Here is a 15,152-nt window from a genome sequence, read left to right as displayed (position 1 = left end):
TTTACCTGTATTTCATCAATTTGTCGATAAATATGCTGACATTGTGCTGGGCATCATCTGTAGATGCGACTGTCGGTTAATATTGGCAATAGGGGGCTGGAGGGAAACGAGTAATTCGGCTGACTGAGGGCGCTCAAAGTGTCGGGATAATGGCGCATCAAAGCGGGCTGATCCCCTTGTGGCGGCCACGTGGTATCTCGCCCACCCTTTTGTCTGCTTTCGTCCAACTTCAATATTTATAAGTAATGGCGTCGCGCAGAAAGACTAGTCTCGTCCCCAGCCATTCTAGCGCGCCCGGACTTCGCCGGTCGGAGACTGCGTCGGACATCAATGGGGATGTGCAGTCTCTCGCTAGAATGTCTGGCCCACTTGGATCATCCGGGGGGGCCTCATTCGCACGTGATCTACACGCTCCCTGAGGAAGTGACCGCCTGCGCACCGGTGATGAGTAGAACATTCATGTATGCGGTCAGACATATATATATAAAAGTGCCTCTGACATATATTGAGTACATTTGCGTTTTTATAAGCCTCCTGCAACGGAGAGTACCACCGCAGCCCAAATAGCCGCCAAACATAATGATTGACAACGAGGGATGGGTGATTTGCCCAAGATATGTTGAAGACCGTAGCATGCTGAGTCCGATATGCGACGAAATTTTGCAGACCAATTTTTCCTTTCAGGCTGCAGGCTGTCTGGAATGACCCATACCTGCGCAAGACGACGATGTCGTAAGGGGCATTTCTTTCCCACGCCATGAATTACCGCAACCGGGCTCGGAATAAGCCGGGGTGAGCCGTGGCGGACTTCGAAAAACCGGCTTCGACTGACCTGGCTGAAATCTCATCTACAGCTTGTACTGCGTTCTAAAGTAAACAGCTATGGCTCTCCACGTCTGTGCATCGTACATTTACGTGTCCATGTCTGACCGCTATTCGAGTGTTATGCAAATGCCCCTCCATCGCTGTTACTACAGCCCACGACCCGCTCATCACCGGCCGCGGCATATCCCCTATGCCGAGACGAACGACTACCATTACACCACACTTGCCGCCACATCGCCACCTGGATCTCTCGTGGACCATCCTTGCCTGTGTACCACCTCTCTTTCCAGCTTTCGGTCTCAGCTTGTTCCAGCAGTGACCGATCTCAGTCTGGTGCTCTCTTTCGAAACGCTGGATTGGGTTGGCCGTGCACATGCCACGCGCAGCGCTCATAATGGACAAAACCTTATATAGGAAGTCTCTTGCCTCTCCATTCCTTCCTGGAAGTTAGCAGTGATGTAACCATCAACACTGCGAGCAAATGTTGCAGCGGTTGTAGATGTACCCGAGAGAGGAACAGGCCAAGAGAAGCCGGACGTGAAGCGGCGCATATGCATTCACCTTCGATGCATGGTAAGTTCACACAGTCAGGCGGACGGGAGCATTGACGTCGGGCGAGACTGAGTTTGAATTTAAGTGGACTCTCGTCCTCTTCAACGTTGTCGTCAGTCTCTGTCGCGTCGCCGATCTCGCAGCCCCCCCTTCCCCCTTCCTCAGATACTGTCGGTTCCTAGCATAGCATGTCCCGCGTCGCTCTTTCTGCCCTCTTGGCCTTTTCTACCATAGCTATTGCCCAAGACCCAACTGGCACTGAGCCGCTCACCGACAAGTCATTCACCTACCCCACGGGCATTGTACGCTGCACGCTCTGTCCGTCCTAGCTTACGCTAACGCGCCTCCCAGCCGTACCAAGTCGATCCCAACGATGGGCTTCGTGGCCCACAGTCCGGGTACAACATTTGCAACTCGACCACGGAGGGGCCCGCCTCTGAGTGCCAGACCGGCTTTATCAACCACATCAATGGTATGTTCCTCGCTTGCCGCCGGCCAAGAGTCCTGCTCATGCTATGCAGACTGGTGTGTTTGGGCCCCGCCGACTGGCCCTACCACCATCGGTGAATCTGAAGGCCAGGAAGTCGCGTGGTGCACCCAACCTGGACGTGGCACGCGTCTCATCCCCGCCGGCGCCATCACTGGCGTTCAGTTCCTTCGCGCACCCTCCTACCTCGAGGTCATCGCATTTATTGACCAGTCGATGCTCAACATACAGGCCAACGACTCTGGCGGCGAGCTTGACCCTCACGGGGCCGATCTGGCATGTTCTTCTTCTAGCTTTAGCCGGTCCCGCCATGTGCTGAAAAACTGTACAGCGTGGAAACCCCATCGGTGGTCTTGTGTTCTCGAACAATCTCCCCCAGAGCGGCAACGGTGACAACAACACCTTCGTTCAGGTTGAAGAATGGCATAAGTACGCTATTATCTCAGGCGCATTCCGTCTCCTATGGGTTCTAATGTTTTCATTTCCAGCTTCATCGGCTCCAACCTCTCCTGCTTCAAGGCTTGTGACCCGAAGGATCCTAACGCTGGCAACTACTGTTTCAACCGCCTCGATCGTGTTGGTATCGACTATGTGTGCCCAAATCAAGCACAGAACAACTCCTTCGTGATGTGCGACTCCGACAACCAGCTCTTCCCCGGCGTGTACACCACCGACGGTATCACTACTTCATATACCCAGCCACCTGACTCGGTCCCTATCGGCACCCTCCCGTACACCCCAATCATCCCTTCGTCGTCGAACTGCGTGACCTTCCAGTCGTCGGACCTCTTTGCTCAGCTTCCCACTCCCTCTGGCGCAAGCTCGGCCCCCGCTGCTACCTCTTCGGGTGCGTCAGCGGGCTCTGGCTCTGGCTCTGTTACACCATCCCGCACTGGCGCGTCCTCTACCGGCACCGCATCCCCCACCGGTGGTGCTCAGAACAGCGGCGCCGGCTCCCTTCGTGTATCTGTCTTTGCCACGATGGCGGGTGTGGTCTTCGCTATTGCCTTCTTCGCCTAAAACAGACACTACCCAACTTCACGAACACATTCTACTCTCGCGCGGACGATGTTTGGCTATCTTTCGCTGTTTCCTTAACCGCCTCTGTTGTTTTGTACTTGACGCACAGACGGACGTCTAGGTCGATTTGGACATGTACATCTAGCTGTAGAGTATTGTATTGCATACACTCGTCACCTCATCGTTCCTCAATACATACTGTCGTCTTTGTTCACTAAGGTTATCACACGTCGTCCCAGCCACTGTTAGCTGCATTTCATGTCAAGTATTCCTGTTGATATCAGCACTCCAGTAAGAGGTGTCGATCCCGGTCGATCTCTATGATAGGGCATTAAGACTTGGACCCTTTCCACAGATTCGAAAGGTCAAGCGCTTATCAGACCCGCGAAGCGGGTGATATGATTTGGACGAATCTACATGGTCGACCTGGGTATATATCTTGCAGTGATTGAGAGGACTCAAATTAGCCATTACTTTGAGTTTTCCCCTTGAGTCTACCAAAAGAAACGCGCGCATGGATTTTCATGCAACTTGCGCTCTCGTTTCATGGAAACGCTCGAGATTGTTCTCGAAGGATGAGCAGTAGTTTGCTAGTCCTATTAACAAGGCCCTTGCCACACTTGCCTGATGCAGGTGCTAGCCGAGAACATACCACGGCCTTCTCCGTTGCTTCCTGATCCCCAGCCGCTGCAGCCTCCTAGGGTGCCCACAGGCTGCCTGTGGTACAACGGTTTTCTCCGTCGTCTCGACATCAATGGCCTCGGTAAGCTCAGTTCCTCGCCCATGATGATGTCATACGAACGTCAGACATACGTAGTATTATGACAAGGTAGCACACCTGATGTGAGGCTGTCTGCACTAGCATAGCTCCCGCAGCGCTTACAGGTTATGCCGAAATAAACTGCAATAGGACGGATACTGCGAGGGACGTTAGGGAGAGTCAGAAGACCCAGAGCAGTCTAGATGTCCAGCGCTTGCAGCCAGCAGCCAGAGTGGTACAGGAATATGGCCCCCTCTGGGGCGAGCCAACTATGATGGAAAAGAATGATGTGATTGTAACTCTAAAATACAACATGAAGGAGAGAGCGAGAGGTCAGACACGAGTGAGGAAATCCACGACGCACTCCTGGCACAGCCGCTGTAAGTTTCTGTAGCTGTGAGAACCGCGGGACCCCGCCAAGTCTGTTATGTGGGAGAGCAGCCGGTTGAGCCAGCTTGTCGTACTTTTAGGAGTGAGTGTAGTGTTTGGAGACGGTGTCGATAATCCGAATCATCGTTGAACTTTCTGAACTGAGTCAGATAGACACAGCGCAGTTACGCATAGTCCTGTTTTGATTTTGACCTCTCATTCGCTTTGGGAAGAGTAAGAGACGGCAGACGTAGCAAAAGAGGGGAGGGCATACGGTTGTACTGCAGGAGCTTCTCAATGAGGTCGACGTGTGTAAGGACCATCCGACGGCAGCAATAGCGCTTTAGCTGCAGCTCTGTGAGCGCTTCACTAGATAATGATAAAGTTGCAACACGAGGGTCTCTATGCAGGAAGATTTTGCAGACGCACCCCTCAGACATGGTTTCTAGCAGCTTGAGGTACGCGGTCCACTTGTCACCAACGACCTTTCCACACGAGAAGCAGCGTACTGGGATAATCTGTGTCGGAATTAGTCCTACGGTCGTTCAACAGCAGGAAAGCGGTCCTGCTGACCATGCTGAGCGGTGAATAAGGTGATGACGAGAAGAGAGGCGGAGATCTCTCCAAATTTGGCATTTCTTCACGGGATAGGACACGGGTCACGTGGCTTGCTCAGGAGTTTAGCGCGAATCTGGTTCGCGTCCAAAGACACCTTTCTCCTCGACCTCGACGTCGTCGACGTCGCAGTCGGCCCTACACTTCACATTCTTAGTATCTTATCTCATTTTACTTTGGCGTCATGGACTTTGAACTGCAAGAAGAACTCCAGTCCTTCCAGGATCCCTCGAGCTACGACATCCCTCATGAGCACGACATCTCTTCGATGGACTCCCGTATGGTCTCTGCGTTACTTGAAGGCGCAGTCGTGGCCATTGCCGACTCTTCCGATAATATTACCCAGCCACAAGTCTTTGACGCATATCGCAGCCTCCTCAAGTATGCTGAGCATCTTCAGGGGACGACCATGAGCAAGCTCCTTGATTCGATATCTTCTGCTTTCCAGTCCCAGGTAGACGCAACCATACGCGACATAGAGGCGGAGGAACAAGACACGTATATTCTGCACAAGACTGCGCTGGAGATGTACGCGTTCCTACTGCAGTGGTTCGTAACCGCGGCGGAGAAGGTCAAGGTTACGGGCGACGAAGACGCTCCGGCGCAGCCGCCTCGCGCGAGGAGGGGCCGGGGAGGAAAGGCTGCAGCCGCAAGAGCGGTTGCTGCCCGGCGGACTGAACACTGGTCATGGCAAGACCAGATTCCTGCTGCACTCATGCTCGTCAGCAAGGTACTTCGCCTGAGGACGCAGCGGTTGTGGACTACGACGCCAGAGAAGGATACATTCATAAAGTGCGAATATATTCTTCGCCTTGTCCGAACTCCTCTGAACGTCTTGTGCTAGCTGTCTGCTGGTCCCAGCATACCGAATCTCTGAGAACGAAGGTTACATGAAGTCGCAGGAAATCCGCCTTGGCGTGTACAAATGCGTTTGTCTCGCGGTCAAGCACCATGGGCACATTCTTACTGCGCAAATTACCATCATGCAAAGCCTGCAATACTACGAGCATCTCTCGGAACCTATGGCCGAATGCCTTATGATCCTGTCGAAGGAGTTCGATCACTCCCAACTCTGCGACGAGATCCTCCGTGAAATCGCTGGGAAGGCCTTTAACGCTCAGGATACCAAGGGCCCCAGGGCGTTCTCTAGGTTCCTGGTACGGCTCACGGAGTTGGCCCCGCGGCTGGTGCTCAAGCAAATCAGTTTGCTGCTCACACATCTAGACTCCGAGGTATGTCTATATCCCTCTCTACCACTGAATAATTTCCTGAAGCGTGGCCTAGTCCTACCCTATGCGTATGGCTCTTGTAGAAGTCATCGGGCATCTCATTCGCGAGATTGCCGTCTCCGCCGACCTCAATATGGACCAGCAGCAGAGCCAGAAGCAACTCAACGGCCTCTACGATCTCCTGCTCGAACGCACCCTCGACCTGTCATCGTACGTTCGGACGAAAGTTCTTTCTACTCTCGCGAAGCTCTGTGACCTGCCCGTCAAGTTCCCGAAGCAGCGGCTCGCCATCACACGTGCCGCCGTCGACTGCCTCGAGGACAAGGCAGCTGGTGTACGCAAAACGGCTGTCCTGCTCATCGTCAAGCTCATCGTCACGCATCCATACGGACTGATGCACGGCGGTCTACTCGGCCAGCGGGAGTGGGAGACGCGGTACGAGGCCGTTGTGCAGGAGCTGCAAAAGGTCGAGAAGGAAGTCGCAAAAGCTGTGCAGCGAGTAGATGGCGATGCCAGGGATGGGGATGAGGAAGGCAAGGAGGGTGAGGACGAAGAAGTTATGGACGGAGCGGACGATGCGGAAGAAAAACCTCGCAAGAAGAAGCGGTATGTGCAAGGCTATTGACTTCTGCGCCACGTACTAACTTATGGCGTTAGCTCGAAGAAGTCGCCCGATGGCTCGGAAGATGATATGGAGGTTGATGAAGAGGACGAAGGCAGCCAAGCACACGAGCGAGACGACGACGTTGAAATGGCAGATGAAGAGGGGGGTACAGAAGCTCAGCCTAAGCGCGAGAAGAAACCACGCAAGTCGCAGCTGAACATCGACGCACTCCAGTCAGAAGCTGAAGCAATGGCGATTCTGGATAGCAACGAGATGCTTCATTTGAAGCTCAGGAAACGATACTATGCGGAAGGTCTAAGCTTTATTCGCCAAATTGAGCAAGGCATGAAAGTCATCGAGCAGCTCCTCGCGTCTACGTCGAAGGCGGAAGTGCTGGAGGCTATGGAATTCTTCCGTGTTGCGCATGAATATCAATTTGATGGTGCTGAGGTGCGTAGGATGGTATTGACGCATCGTACTGCTGTGGTAGCTAACATCTAAGGTGTCAGGTCGGCATCAAGAAGATGCTTCACCTGATCTGGCACAAAGACCACTCCTCAACGAACGAAGATGGCAAAGAGCTCAAAGGTATTCGGCCACGTCTCCTCGAGTGCTACCGCAGCCTGTACTTCGATCCCTTGCCCGACATGGAACCGAAGCAACAAGTCAATCGAATTGCCAAGAACATGATTGAGTACGTCCACATCTAACGGAAGGCTTTCTGCCTAAAATGCTAACCTCCTCTAGGCTTACGTACGACGCCACGTTGGCAGAGTTAACCAGTCTAGAAGAGACGATGCGCATCATGATGGAGGACAGTCAAGTGCACAATGATGTTATTACAAAGCTGTGGCAGGTGTACAGTATGTATGCGGACCTTCGATCGGGCACCGCTAACGTGGTTCACAGGCTCTGAGCGGCCGCTTCCGCGGGCACAACGTCGCGGCGCTGTCATCATCTTGGGTATGCTTGCACTCGCAAGGCGAAGCGTCGTGGCCGACCGTGTTGACACTCTCGTAAAAATTGGTCTCGGCAAGCTCGGTCAGGTTAGTATTTCTATCCAGCTGCTCGATGAACGCGGACTGATTGCTACGTACCAGACCGACTTACTTCTCGCCCGATACACTTGTGTCGCCATTCAGCGACTGAATGGTAGTGCGAAGAAAGTGAAGGGCTCCTTGCTCGACAAGAGCATCCGCCTCGAGCTCGATAATCCACTCTTCAGGAAGCTTCAGGACGCACTCGAGCACCCTTGCAGGCACAAGGATTGGTTCGGCATGGCCGAGCAGGCCATCAACACTGTCTACGCGCTCGCAGAGCGGCCGGACGTCTTCTGCGACGGACTTATCAAGAACCTGGCTCGTCGGGTGTTCGGCGTAAAGCAGGGCAAGGAAGTACGATCAGCGAGTGTCGGGACTCCTGATCCTGATGCGGGCCCTGATGCAATGGTCTTGGACGAGGATAATGCAGAGCCGAATTCGACGCCTGGTCCGGCCAGTGCTGCAAGTGCTGCCGAGGCTGGGGACAAGGATGTTGGAGACGCCTTTGAGCTGAGTCAGTTGCTCTTCGTCGTTGGTCACGTCGCGATCAAGCAAATCGTGTTCCTCGAGCTGGTGGAGCGCGAGTGGAAGAGGCAGAAACACGAACACGAGCGAGGTAGGCTGATAGTTTGCCCTGAGCCAATCACAAATTAACACACTTATCTCCAGCCGAGAAGGCCACACGAGGGCCACAAGCTGACAAGAACGCTTCGAAAGACACTGTCGAAGAGCTGGACCAAGTTGTTGGCAACGCCGAAGACGATATTGGTGACCGCATCACTCACATTCGGGAGCAGGAGCTGCTTTTTGATCATAACTCGTTGCTGACGAGTTTTGGACCTATGCTCGTCCACATCTGCGGCAGTCCTCACAAATTCAAGGTATGCGATCTTGTTGACGCTGAGAATATGATCTAATGCTTCAGTTATTTAGAATCGCATTTTACGAGCGGCAGCAACCTTGGCCTTCAGCAAGTTCTTATGCGTCAGCTCAACGTTCTGCGACCAACACCACCAGCTTCTCTTCCGAATCCTCGATACGTCAAAAGATCCAAGCATTCGCAGCAACATTGCCATTGCACTTGGCGACGTTGCAGTCTCCTTCAGCACCGTCATTGACGAGAACAGTGACGAGCTCTATAAGGGGCTGTCAGACAAGGACATCATTGTCAAGAAGAATACGCTCATGGTGCTGACCCATTTGATCTTGAACGGCATGATCAAGGTCAAGGGCCAGCTTGGTGAAATGGCCAAGTGCCTTGAAGATAGCGATGAGAGGATTGCCGACCTCGCGAAGCTGTTCTTCTCTGAGTTGGCGACGAAAGACAATGCGATTTACAACAATCTTCCCGATGGTGAGGGTTCTAGCCTTCGCTCATAGTTAACTCCCCTGACACGCCTCTAGTCATCAGTCACCTCTCTGTCGGTACCCATGCTGTGGATGAAGAGGCATTCCAGAGCACCATGAGATATATATTCAAGTTTATTGAGAAGGTTGGTTCTGTCTTCTCTTCTATAGATAAGCTAGCTAATACTGTACGTAGGAAAAACAAGCAGAGAACATCGTCGAGAAGCTCTGCCAACGCTTCCGTTTGTCAGAAGAATCCCGTCAGTGGAGAGATATCGCCTTTTGTCTGTCACTGCTGCCGTTCAAGAGCGAGCGCTCGGTCAAGAAGCTTGTTGAGGGTCTGCCCTTTTACCGCGACAAGCTGCACGAAGAGGACGTCTATGCGCGTTTCCAGGAGATCCTGGCCAAGGCGCGCTCAAACAAATCACCGAACAAGCCTGAGACAGAGCTCAATGAGTTCGAGAGTGTGAGTCTTCTCGTTCGCATAACGGTACCGCAGCGATGGCTGATATCCGCGTACAGATTCTGGACGAGCACAGGCGACAGGGCGCAGAGGATCAGGCGTTCGAGAAACGTGTCGAGAAGAATAAGGCTGCCGCACGCAAGAAGGCCGGACGGCGATGTACGTTAGCGTCCCTACCTGCAGACATGATCATTCTACTTACTGTTTCCTGTAGCTGCGCGGAAGAAGGCCACCGTCCAGGAGGAGCAAGAGGAGGAGTGAGCTGTGCTTTCTCGATGCTTAGTCGCGTTTTCTTCCTTCGGCTGGAGTTGAGTACTATTCTATATGGATATTTATTGCTGGTGGTCTTCTCAGATGTATCTCTACGCGATGTCATGTTTCAATAGACCCATAGCTTGGAGTACGCCAATGATATTGGTTATCCTACAAGGCATGGATCGTTGTTCGCCTTTACTTGTCGCATGTCAAAAAGTAAATTACATCAACTAAGGCGGGCACTGCTACGTTGTTATGCTAATAGTACACTATCGCATGCGCAATACATCCCGAATATTCAACAAACGGAGAGGTCCTTCGTGAGGATGTATCAGGAGGGTCGGGCGATCAGGCAGAAATTGGAGACGACCGAAGTATCTCTTTCCCTCAAACCTGGCAAGGAATGCCCCGGACCTTGCATCGTACACTTGGAGCTTTTCGTCGACGCTACATAGGGCAACGTAGTCTCCCTTCGAAGAGTATGCCACATGGCACACTCTACTCGGTAAGTTGTAGACACGACGTAGTTCACCCGTCTGCGAGTCGTAGGTGATCGCCTCGTTGTTTGCATTGCATGTTGCCAATATCTCCGCCCCGTCTGGAGAGAACGCGGCCGGGAAAGAGAGAGGCTTCGGGTGGTTGATCGCGAGGAGCTCTTCGCCAGTCATCGCACTCCGGATCTTCACTTGACCGTCTGCCGATGCGATCACCATGCGATCTCCTCGGCGAGGCATCGACCACTCGAAACGCGACCTGTCCTCATGCTGCAATGTAGTGATGTGTGCAAACGTCTGGGTGTCGTAGATGGAACAGGAGGGGAGTAGCCCGACGTAGAAACGCGAGCCGTCTGGAGAGAAGGCAAGCTTGGATATGTCTTCATCGATGCTGAAGGAGTGCAGGCGTGCGCCGGTTGAGGCATCCCAAACCTTCACGGATCGGTCCCCGCTGGAAGCAGTGGCAACGAGTGCGGCATGAGGAGCGTATACGACGTAGTCCACCCGAGAAGCGTGTCCTTCTAGACGAAGAAGCTCGCGACCACGTTTAGTGTCCCAGACGACTGCGGTTTTGTCCTCGGATCCTGAAACGAGAGCGGAGTTGTCGGGACTTGGAGAAAATGCCAAGGAGTCAACGCAGTTGGTGTGGCCTTGACGGCATAGGCGCTGAACTAGCAGGCCATCTGAGAGTCGCCATACAAAGATTTCGTCAATGTAGAACGACGCCGCCAGAAGCTTGCCATCGGTAGACAGGGCCCAGCACCTGCAAAAATCGGCATTTGAAGGATGGAAGATGAGCTGCTTCAATTGTAGGGGTCGAGCCTCCGCTTCCGTGGGTCCAATGAAAATTTGCTGAGGGTTATCCAAACGACCGGCGCCGTCGAGGGTGACGTTCGGCCATTCCTCAAAATCGGAGCCAGGAATGGTGCGAGACGCGAGGGCACGATCTTGTTCATGAGATATTACATCTTCTATGCATATCGATCCAACTACACGGGCGGTGGCCATGCTCAGATGCCGCCAGTGTTAAATGATCAAAGACTTACCCTTGTCGGCGACCTCAACGGGAACCTGCATTTGACGAAGGTAGCCTGCGAAGTCGTCTACCTGATTGTCACCCTGAGAATGGGTAAGTTATCGAAGAATTAACAGAAATGTTTCCACGACACGTGCCATAATACTCGCGATTTCATCATCACTTGCAATTGCGATCTCGACATCAGTGGTCTGTTATGACAAAGTTGTGTTTAGCATGATAAATACAGCTGTTGGGCATGACTCACCTCCAGTATGTAGTCCAGAAGGATGTCCAGGAGATCGGCAACATCGCTCTGGTGTCTCGTCAGGTTGTGCACCTCGCAATGCATCATAATGGATCACATACCTCTCCCTCCATATCCGAGTCGTCTTCGTCAGGGTCCCCCACCTCCAGCACGACGTCATCTTCATCCCCTGAGAAATCTCCCTCGTCTACCATTTCCGAATATCGGTGGTAGGCCGCGCGGGCGGCAGCTCTCCGCAAGACTTCCAGCCGTGTTTTCAACCTATAACGCTTCAAGAAGACGCACTGATCCCTCGTTAATCTTGCAGCACGGGTGCCAGACATGCGCGCCAAATAGTTTTCGCCGTGTCGTTGCATCGTTGGGCCGGCCACGAAGCTCGTGTGCGATGTGTCCGTGTCGAACCCCCCGATGTCGCCAACACGGCCTTCGAGCGAGGCGATCGTGCTCGTGCTCATGTTGCTAAAGGTAGCTGTCGCCCAGTCCGCTTCGGTCTTGACCCAGCCACTGACCATGACGAGATCCGCGGGCTCGATAGCCTGGCCTAGCTCGCCCATGGTGTATGCGAACCATTTGTCGTGATTTCGGACGATATACTTCTTCAGCTCCCGACTCTCGAATATCGTTTCGGGGTGCGCTTCGCTGCTCAGTTGTAGAACCGCGCCATGTGCCGCCCTGCACGTGTACTCGGTATTCAGAGTCGCAGATATGTTGTTCCCAGCGTTTCTACAGATCGTTCGTCTTACGTTAGTTCAAGGCATTTTCGATTGGGCGGGAGCGCTTACATGTCTTCGGAAGAATGTACCCGCGTGTTCTCAACTCCATGACTGCGATAGCTGTCGGGAACGAGCGGGCGATGCCTGCGATCGATCTGGAACGCACGCGGGGGTAAAGGCTCTATGTCCTCGAACGTCGTGTGCCAGAATGAGACTTTCCTCTCGGGCAGAGAGGTGTCCAAGTTGAAGAGCCTGATGAACGCGCCCCTGAGTAGGAAGCCTACGTCTCCGATCTGGGGCTCTCCCGACTCGTGTGGCTCGGGGTACCACAGAGCGTGGCCCTCCTGAAGCGATGAAAGACTGGATGAGAAGATCTTGTACGGAGCTGGCAAGTGGCGGAACATGACGACCGCAGGGAATGGGGTATGGTGGTGGCGCAGAGCAAAGCCCAGGACACGATCGATAGCGAGGATAAGTCAGTCCAGCGCCACCGACCTGATGGGTTCGCACGGGGAAGGACGCCCAGCAAATGGCTCTGACATCGTAACTCAGTGGTGCATGCAATAAGAGTAAGAGACCGTTGTGAAAGGAAAAGGTCACAAGTGTCAGACGTGCTACAAGTAGTACACGAGCAACAATGTCGCAAGCATACAGTAAATGCTTTCACTCTGGCCACTTGGCTTTGGTACTCCCGAGAAGACAAACCGGTGCACAGAAAAAAAATTACTCGGCAAAACGCACCTCGTTCACATGACAGGTAGTCTATACGCCAACATATACTAGCTATTAGTTGTGACGAAAAAGAAAAAGCACAAGCTCCGATTAAAGTAGTAGCGACTTCGTAGCGCCCGACGCGCGTACGAATATTATTCCTTGCATTCATCACCTCAGTAGGCTCGATACCAGCCGCCCTGTCATAGCCATTCCAACGTGCAGACCACTCTCCCGCCCTCGGTACGCGTCCCACCAACTACCGACTAAAATAGTCACGAGTCCATCACCCCAATATCAACACCCTGGCTTTGGAAGCCGGCATTCAGCCAATGCTGTTAAACCTTCCTGAAGAAATATTGGACGCGATAGCAACGGAGCTCCACGAACCTGACTGGCTGCGTTCAGAGTCCCGCTCAGTCAAAGGCGACCTCAAAGCGTTCTCCTCAATATGTCGCTTATGCAGGGACATCGGGCAGGCTCATGTCTTCCGCGATATCGTGTGCTCATTCCGATATGCTGCAGATGGTCAGCGCTGGCCTTCTGAAGATGGTTCCGAGATGCTATCTCTGGATCCGTCTTGGATGTCACTTGATGGGTACCCCGCCAGGACCCTTCCCATGCTCCGCGATTTTTTCACCGAACACCCTTCCCTTGGAGCCAGAGTTCGTAGACTACGTTTGGTTGGGTATCCGGGAGACAACAAGTGCATCATTGTAAGCGACTTCGGGGACGTGGTTCAGTTCGCCGACAACGATCATACGGATATCCTCCTTCTCTACAACCTCCTTTCCCAACTGCCCTCGCTCCAAGAGCTTCAACTAGCCGATGTCTTCTTTGCGACGCCACAGTGCTACTGGCAAGCGCAGCGCACATCTCTCCCCTCCTTAACGCGGTTGCTTATTGAATATCCCTACGGCTTTCAGTACGAGGAAGCCGTGGTGGACATGATCGCGTGCTTCGACCGTGTCAATGAAGTTCTCGTCTCTAATCTGGAAAGCCCGGAGGTCACCGACTTTGCCATCGCGCCACGTCAGCTACACTTCAAATCTTTCATCTTTTATGGAGACACATATATGACGGGACAACTCTTCCGACATATCCCGCATTCCCCCGCCGCGCAGTCCCTCCGGTCGCTAGAAATAGGTTTCATACGGCTAGACTCGCCCGCAGATGCCGCATTCCGTGAGCTCATCAAGGTAGTCGGGCCACAGCTAGAACACTTCGGCTTGAACGTCACCCCACGTTGGCAGTGGGGCATATCCATAATCCCAGATATGTCTCCTTGCACTGCCCTTCGCACCATGATGTTTCGTTTCTTCGTGAGAGGACCCCGTGATTTCGCGCTGGACGGTTTGTGGGCGACAATATCAAAAATGGTCGCCACTTGCCGTTGCTGTAAACTCCTGCAGACGATTACGATGGCCACTTCGCAAGCTTTCATAAGCTTTTGCAACCCGAGCATACCGGCCCAGAAGTTAGAAGACGAATTGCTGACACTCGCGAGACACATTCCGTTATCGTCCGTGCGCTTCATGGCATCTTCGCTGGACGGGTGTCCGCCTATCGCGCTCGAACACGCAAGCCAGCTTGCCAGCTGCTTCCCTCGACTTGTTGAGCAAAAATTATTTGAGGTATCTCTACGAGGCTCATAGCGACTAGCACAAAATAATAATAATTAGGGTATGAATGCGCCTAAATCGCTATGTTCAATAAAATAAGCTGATCTGCTTTCCTTCCCAGCCGCTCCACCTCTCTAACGCCTCTTCCACGACAAAGTGCGAGACATCCTTCCGCGATATGCTGTATCCTAGAGCTTCCTTGTCGCCAATACGAGTTCTGTACACTTTCTTTCCTCGATTTTGTTCGTCGTCTGCCTTTGCCGGCCCATCTGTCAGCCACCCGGGTCGCAGGATCGCGACGCTCTTGAACGCGCCTTCCGCAGGCATGCCCTCAAGTGTCTTCCACCCTTGTGGCAGCAGGTCCGGGCGATATCCCTCGTCGGGGAAGGGCATACCGGCACAGTATGCTGCCACGCGCTCCATGCAGAACTTGTCCACATGCGGCGGCGTGAGCAGCCACGAGTAGAACACTTTCATGGCGAAGGGCAAGCGCTGGTGCGAGGCCTTGGTGGCACCTATCTTCGAGAAGGCGATGAGCTTGGGTTGAGTCGGCGGGCTGCGTTGGTTGGGCGGGATGGTGCGGACGACGTTCAGGATGGCGGCCGAGCAGATGTCCTCTGGGAAGATGTGCGCGCCCGAGATGATGCTGAAGTGGTGCAGAGCGCCGCCTATGCCAACACTGAGTGCCCTTGTGCATGTCTGTGCAAGACCCGGACTTACCGACTGTGAAGAGGAGTACGTCCACGAGTCGTGTCTCCGAAGC

The 15,152-nt window shown here is 53.4% G+C and overlaps 5 protein-coding genes across 5 annotated transcripts in view; 2 read left to right on the top strand and 3 right to left on the bottom strand.

Annotated features, from left to right (window-relative positions):
* Positions 1–1,292: 1,292 nt before the first annotated feature.
* On the top strand, positions 1,293–3,125 carry PHACADRAFT_177147 (uncharacterized protein). The gene is made up of 5 exons (XM_007399468.1): positions 1,293–1,679; positions 1,729–1,849; positions 1,899–2,140; positions 2,196–2,293; positions 2,353–3,125. Exons 1-5 carry the CDS (start codon positions 1,566–1,568, stop codon positions 2,882–2,884), a joined length of 1,107 nt encoding a protein of 368 aa, XP_007399530.1. The 5' UTR covers positions 1,293–1,565; the 3' UTR covers positions 2,885–3,125.
* Positions 3,126–3,923: 798 nt separating this feature from the next.
* PHACADRAFT_212353 (uncharacterized protein) lies at positions 3,924–4,649 on the bottom strand (the record flags this gene model as incomplete). Its single annotated transcript, XM_007399467.1, has 4 exons — positions 3,924–4,236; positions 4,288–4,382; positions 4,443–4,531; positions 4,587–4,649. 4 exons carry the CDS (start codon positions 4,647–4,649, stop codon positions 4,199–4,201), a joined length of 285 nt encoding a protein of 94 aa, XP_007399529.1. The 3' UTR covers positions 3,924–4,198.
* A 259-nt stretch (positions 4,650–4,908) lies between these two features.
* PHACADRAFT_150370 (uncharacterized protein) lies at positions 4,909–9,721 on the top strand (the record flags this gene model as incomplete). Its single annotated transcript, XM_007399466.1, has 14 exons — positions 4,909–5,420; positions 5,473–5,860; positions 5,913–6,463; positions 6,578–6,911; positions 6,971–7,155; positions 7,209–7,324; positions 7,371–7,507; positions 7,562–8,117; positions 8,171–8,382; positions 8,435–8,855; positions 8,906–8,994; positions 9,045–9,314; positions 9,371–9,470; positions 9,526–9,721. The coding sequence occupies 14 exons, from the start codon at positions 4,909–4,911 to the stop codon at positions 9,570–9,572; spliced, it is 3,918 nt and encodes a 1,305-aa protein (XP_007399528.1). The 3' UTR covers positions 9,573–9,721.
* PHACADRAFT_262040 (uncharacterized protein) lies at positions 9,666–12,472 on the bottom strand. Its single transcript, XM_007399465.1, has 6 exons — positions 12,126–12,472; positions 11,445–12,066; positions 11,344–11,391; positions 11,234–11,287; positions 11,107–11,179; positions 9,666–11,049 (listed from the first exon to the last, which is right to left on the bottom strand). The coding sequence occupies exons 1-6, from the start codon at positions 12,458–12,460 to the stop codon at positions 9,836–9,838; spliced, it is 2,346 nt and encodes a 781-aa protein (XP_007399527.1). The 5' UTR covers positions 12,461–12,472; the 3' UTR covers positions 9,666–9,835.
* Positions 12,473–13,902: 1,430 nt separating this feature from the next.
* The window catches only part of PHACADRAFT_127548 (uncharacterized protein), a gene marked incomplete at its 5' end in the record, with an annotated part of 2,781 nt that continues 1,531 nt past the window's right edge, over positions 13,903–15,152 (bottom strand). Inside the window, one exon of the mRNA XM_007399464.1 lies at positions 13,903–15,057. Within this exon, the coding sequence (XP_007399526.1) occupies positions 14,477–15,057 (581 nt within the window). The 3' untranslated portion in view covers positions 13,903–14,476. The remainder of the gene's footprint in view (positions 15,058–15,152) is intronic.

This window comes from Phanerochaete carnosa (assembly GCF_000300595.1).
Source record: "Phanerochaete carnosa HHB-10118-sp unplaced genomic scaffold PHACAscaffold_9, whole genome shotgun sequence".
NCBI lineage: Eukaryota > Fungi > Basidiomycota > Agaricomycetes > Polyporales > Phanerochaetaceae > Phanerochaete > Phanerochaete carnosa.
The sequence above is the reverse complement of the archived record's forward strand: the minus strand, read 5'-3'. Positions and strand labels throughout refer to the sequence as shown.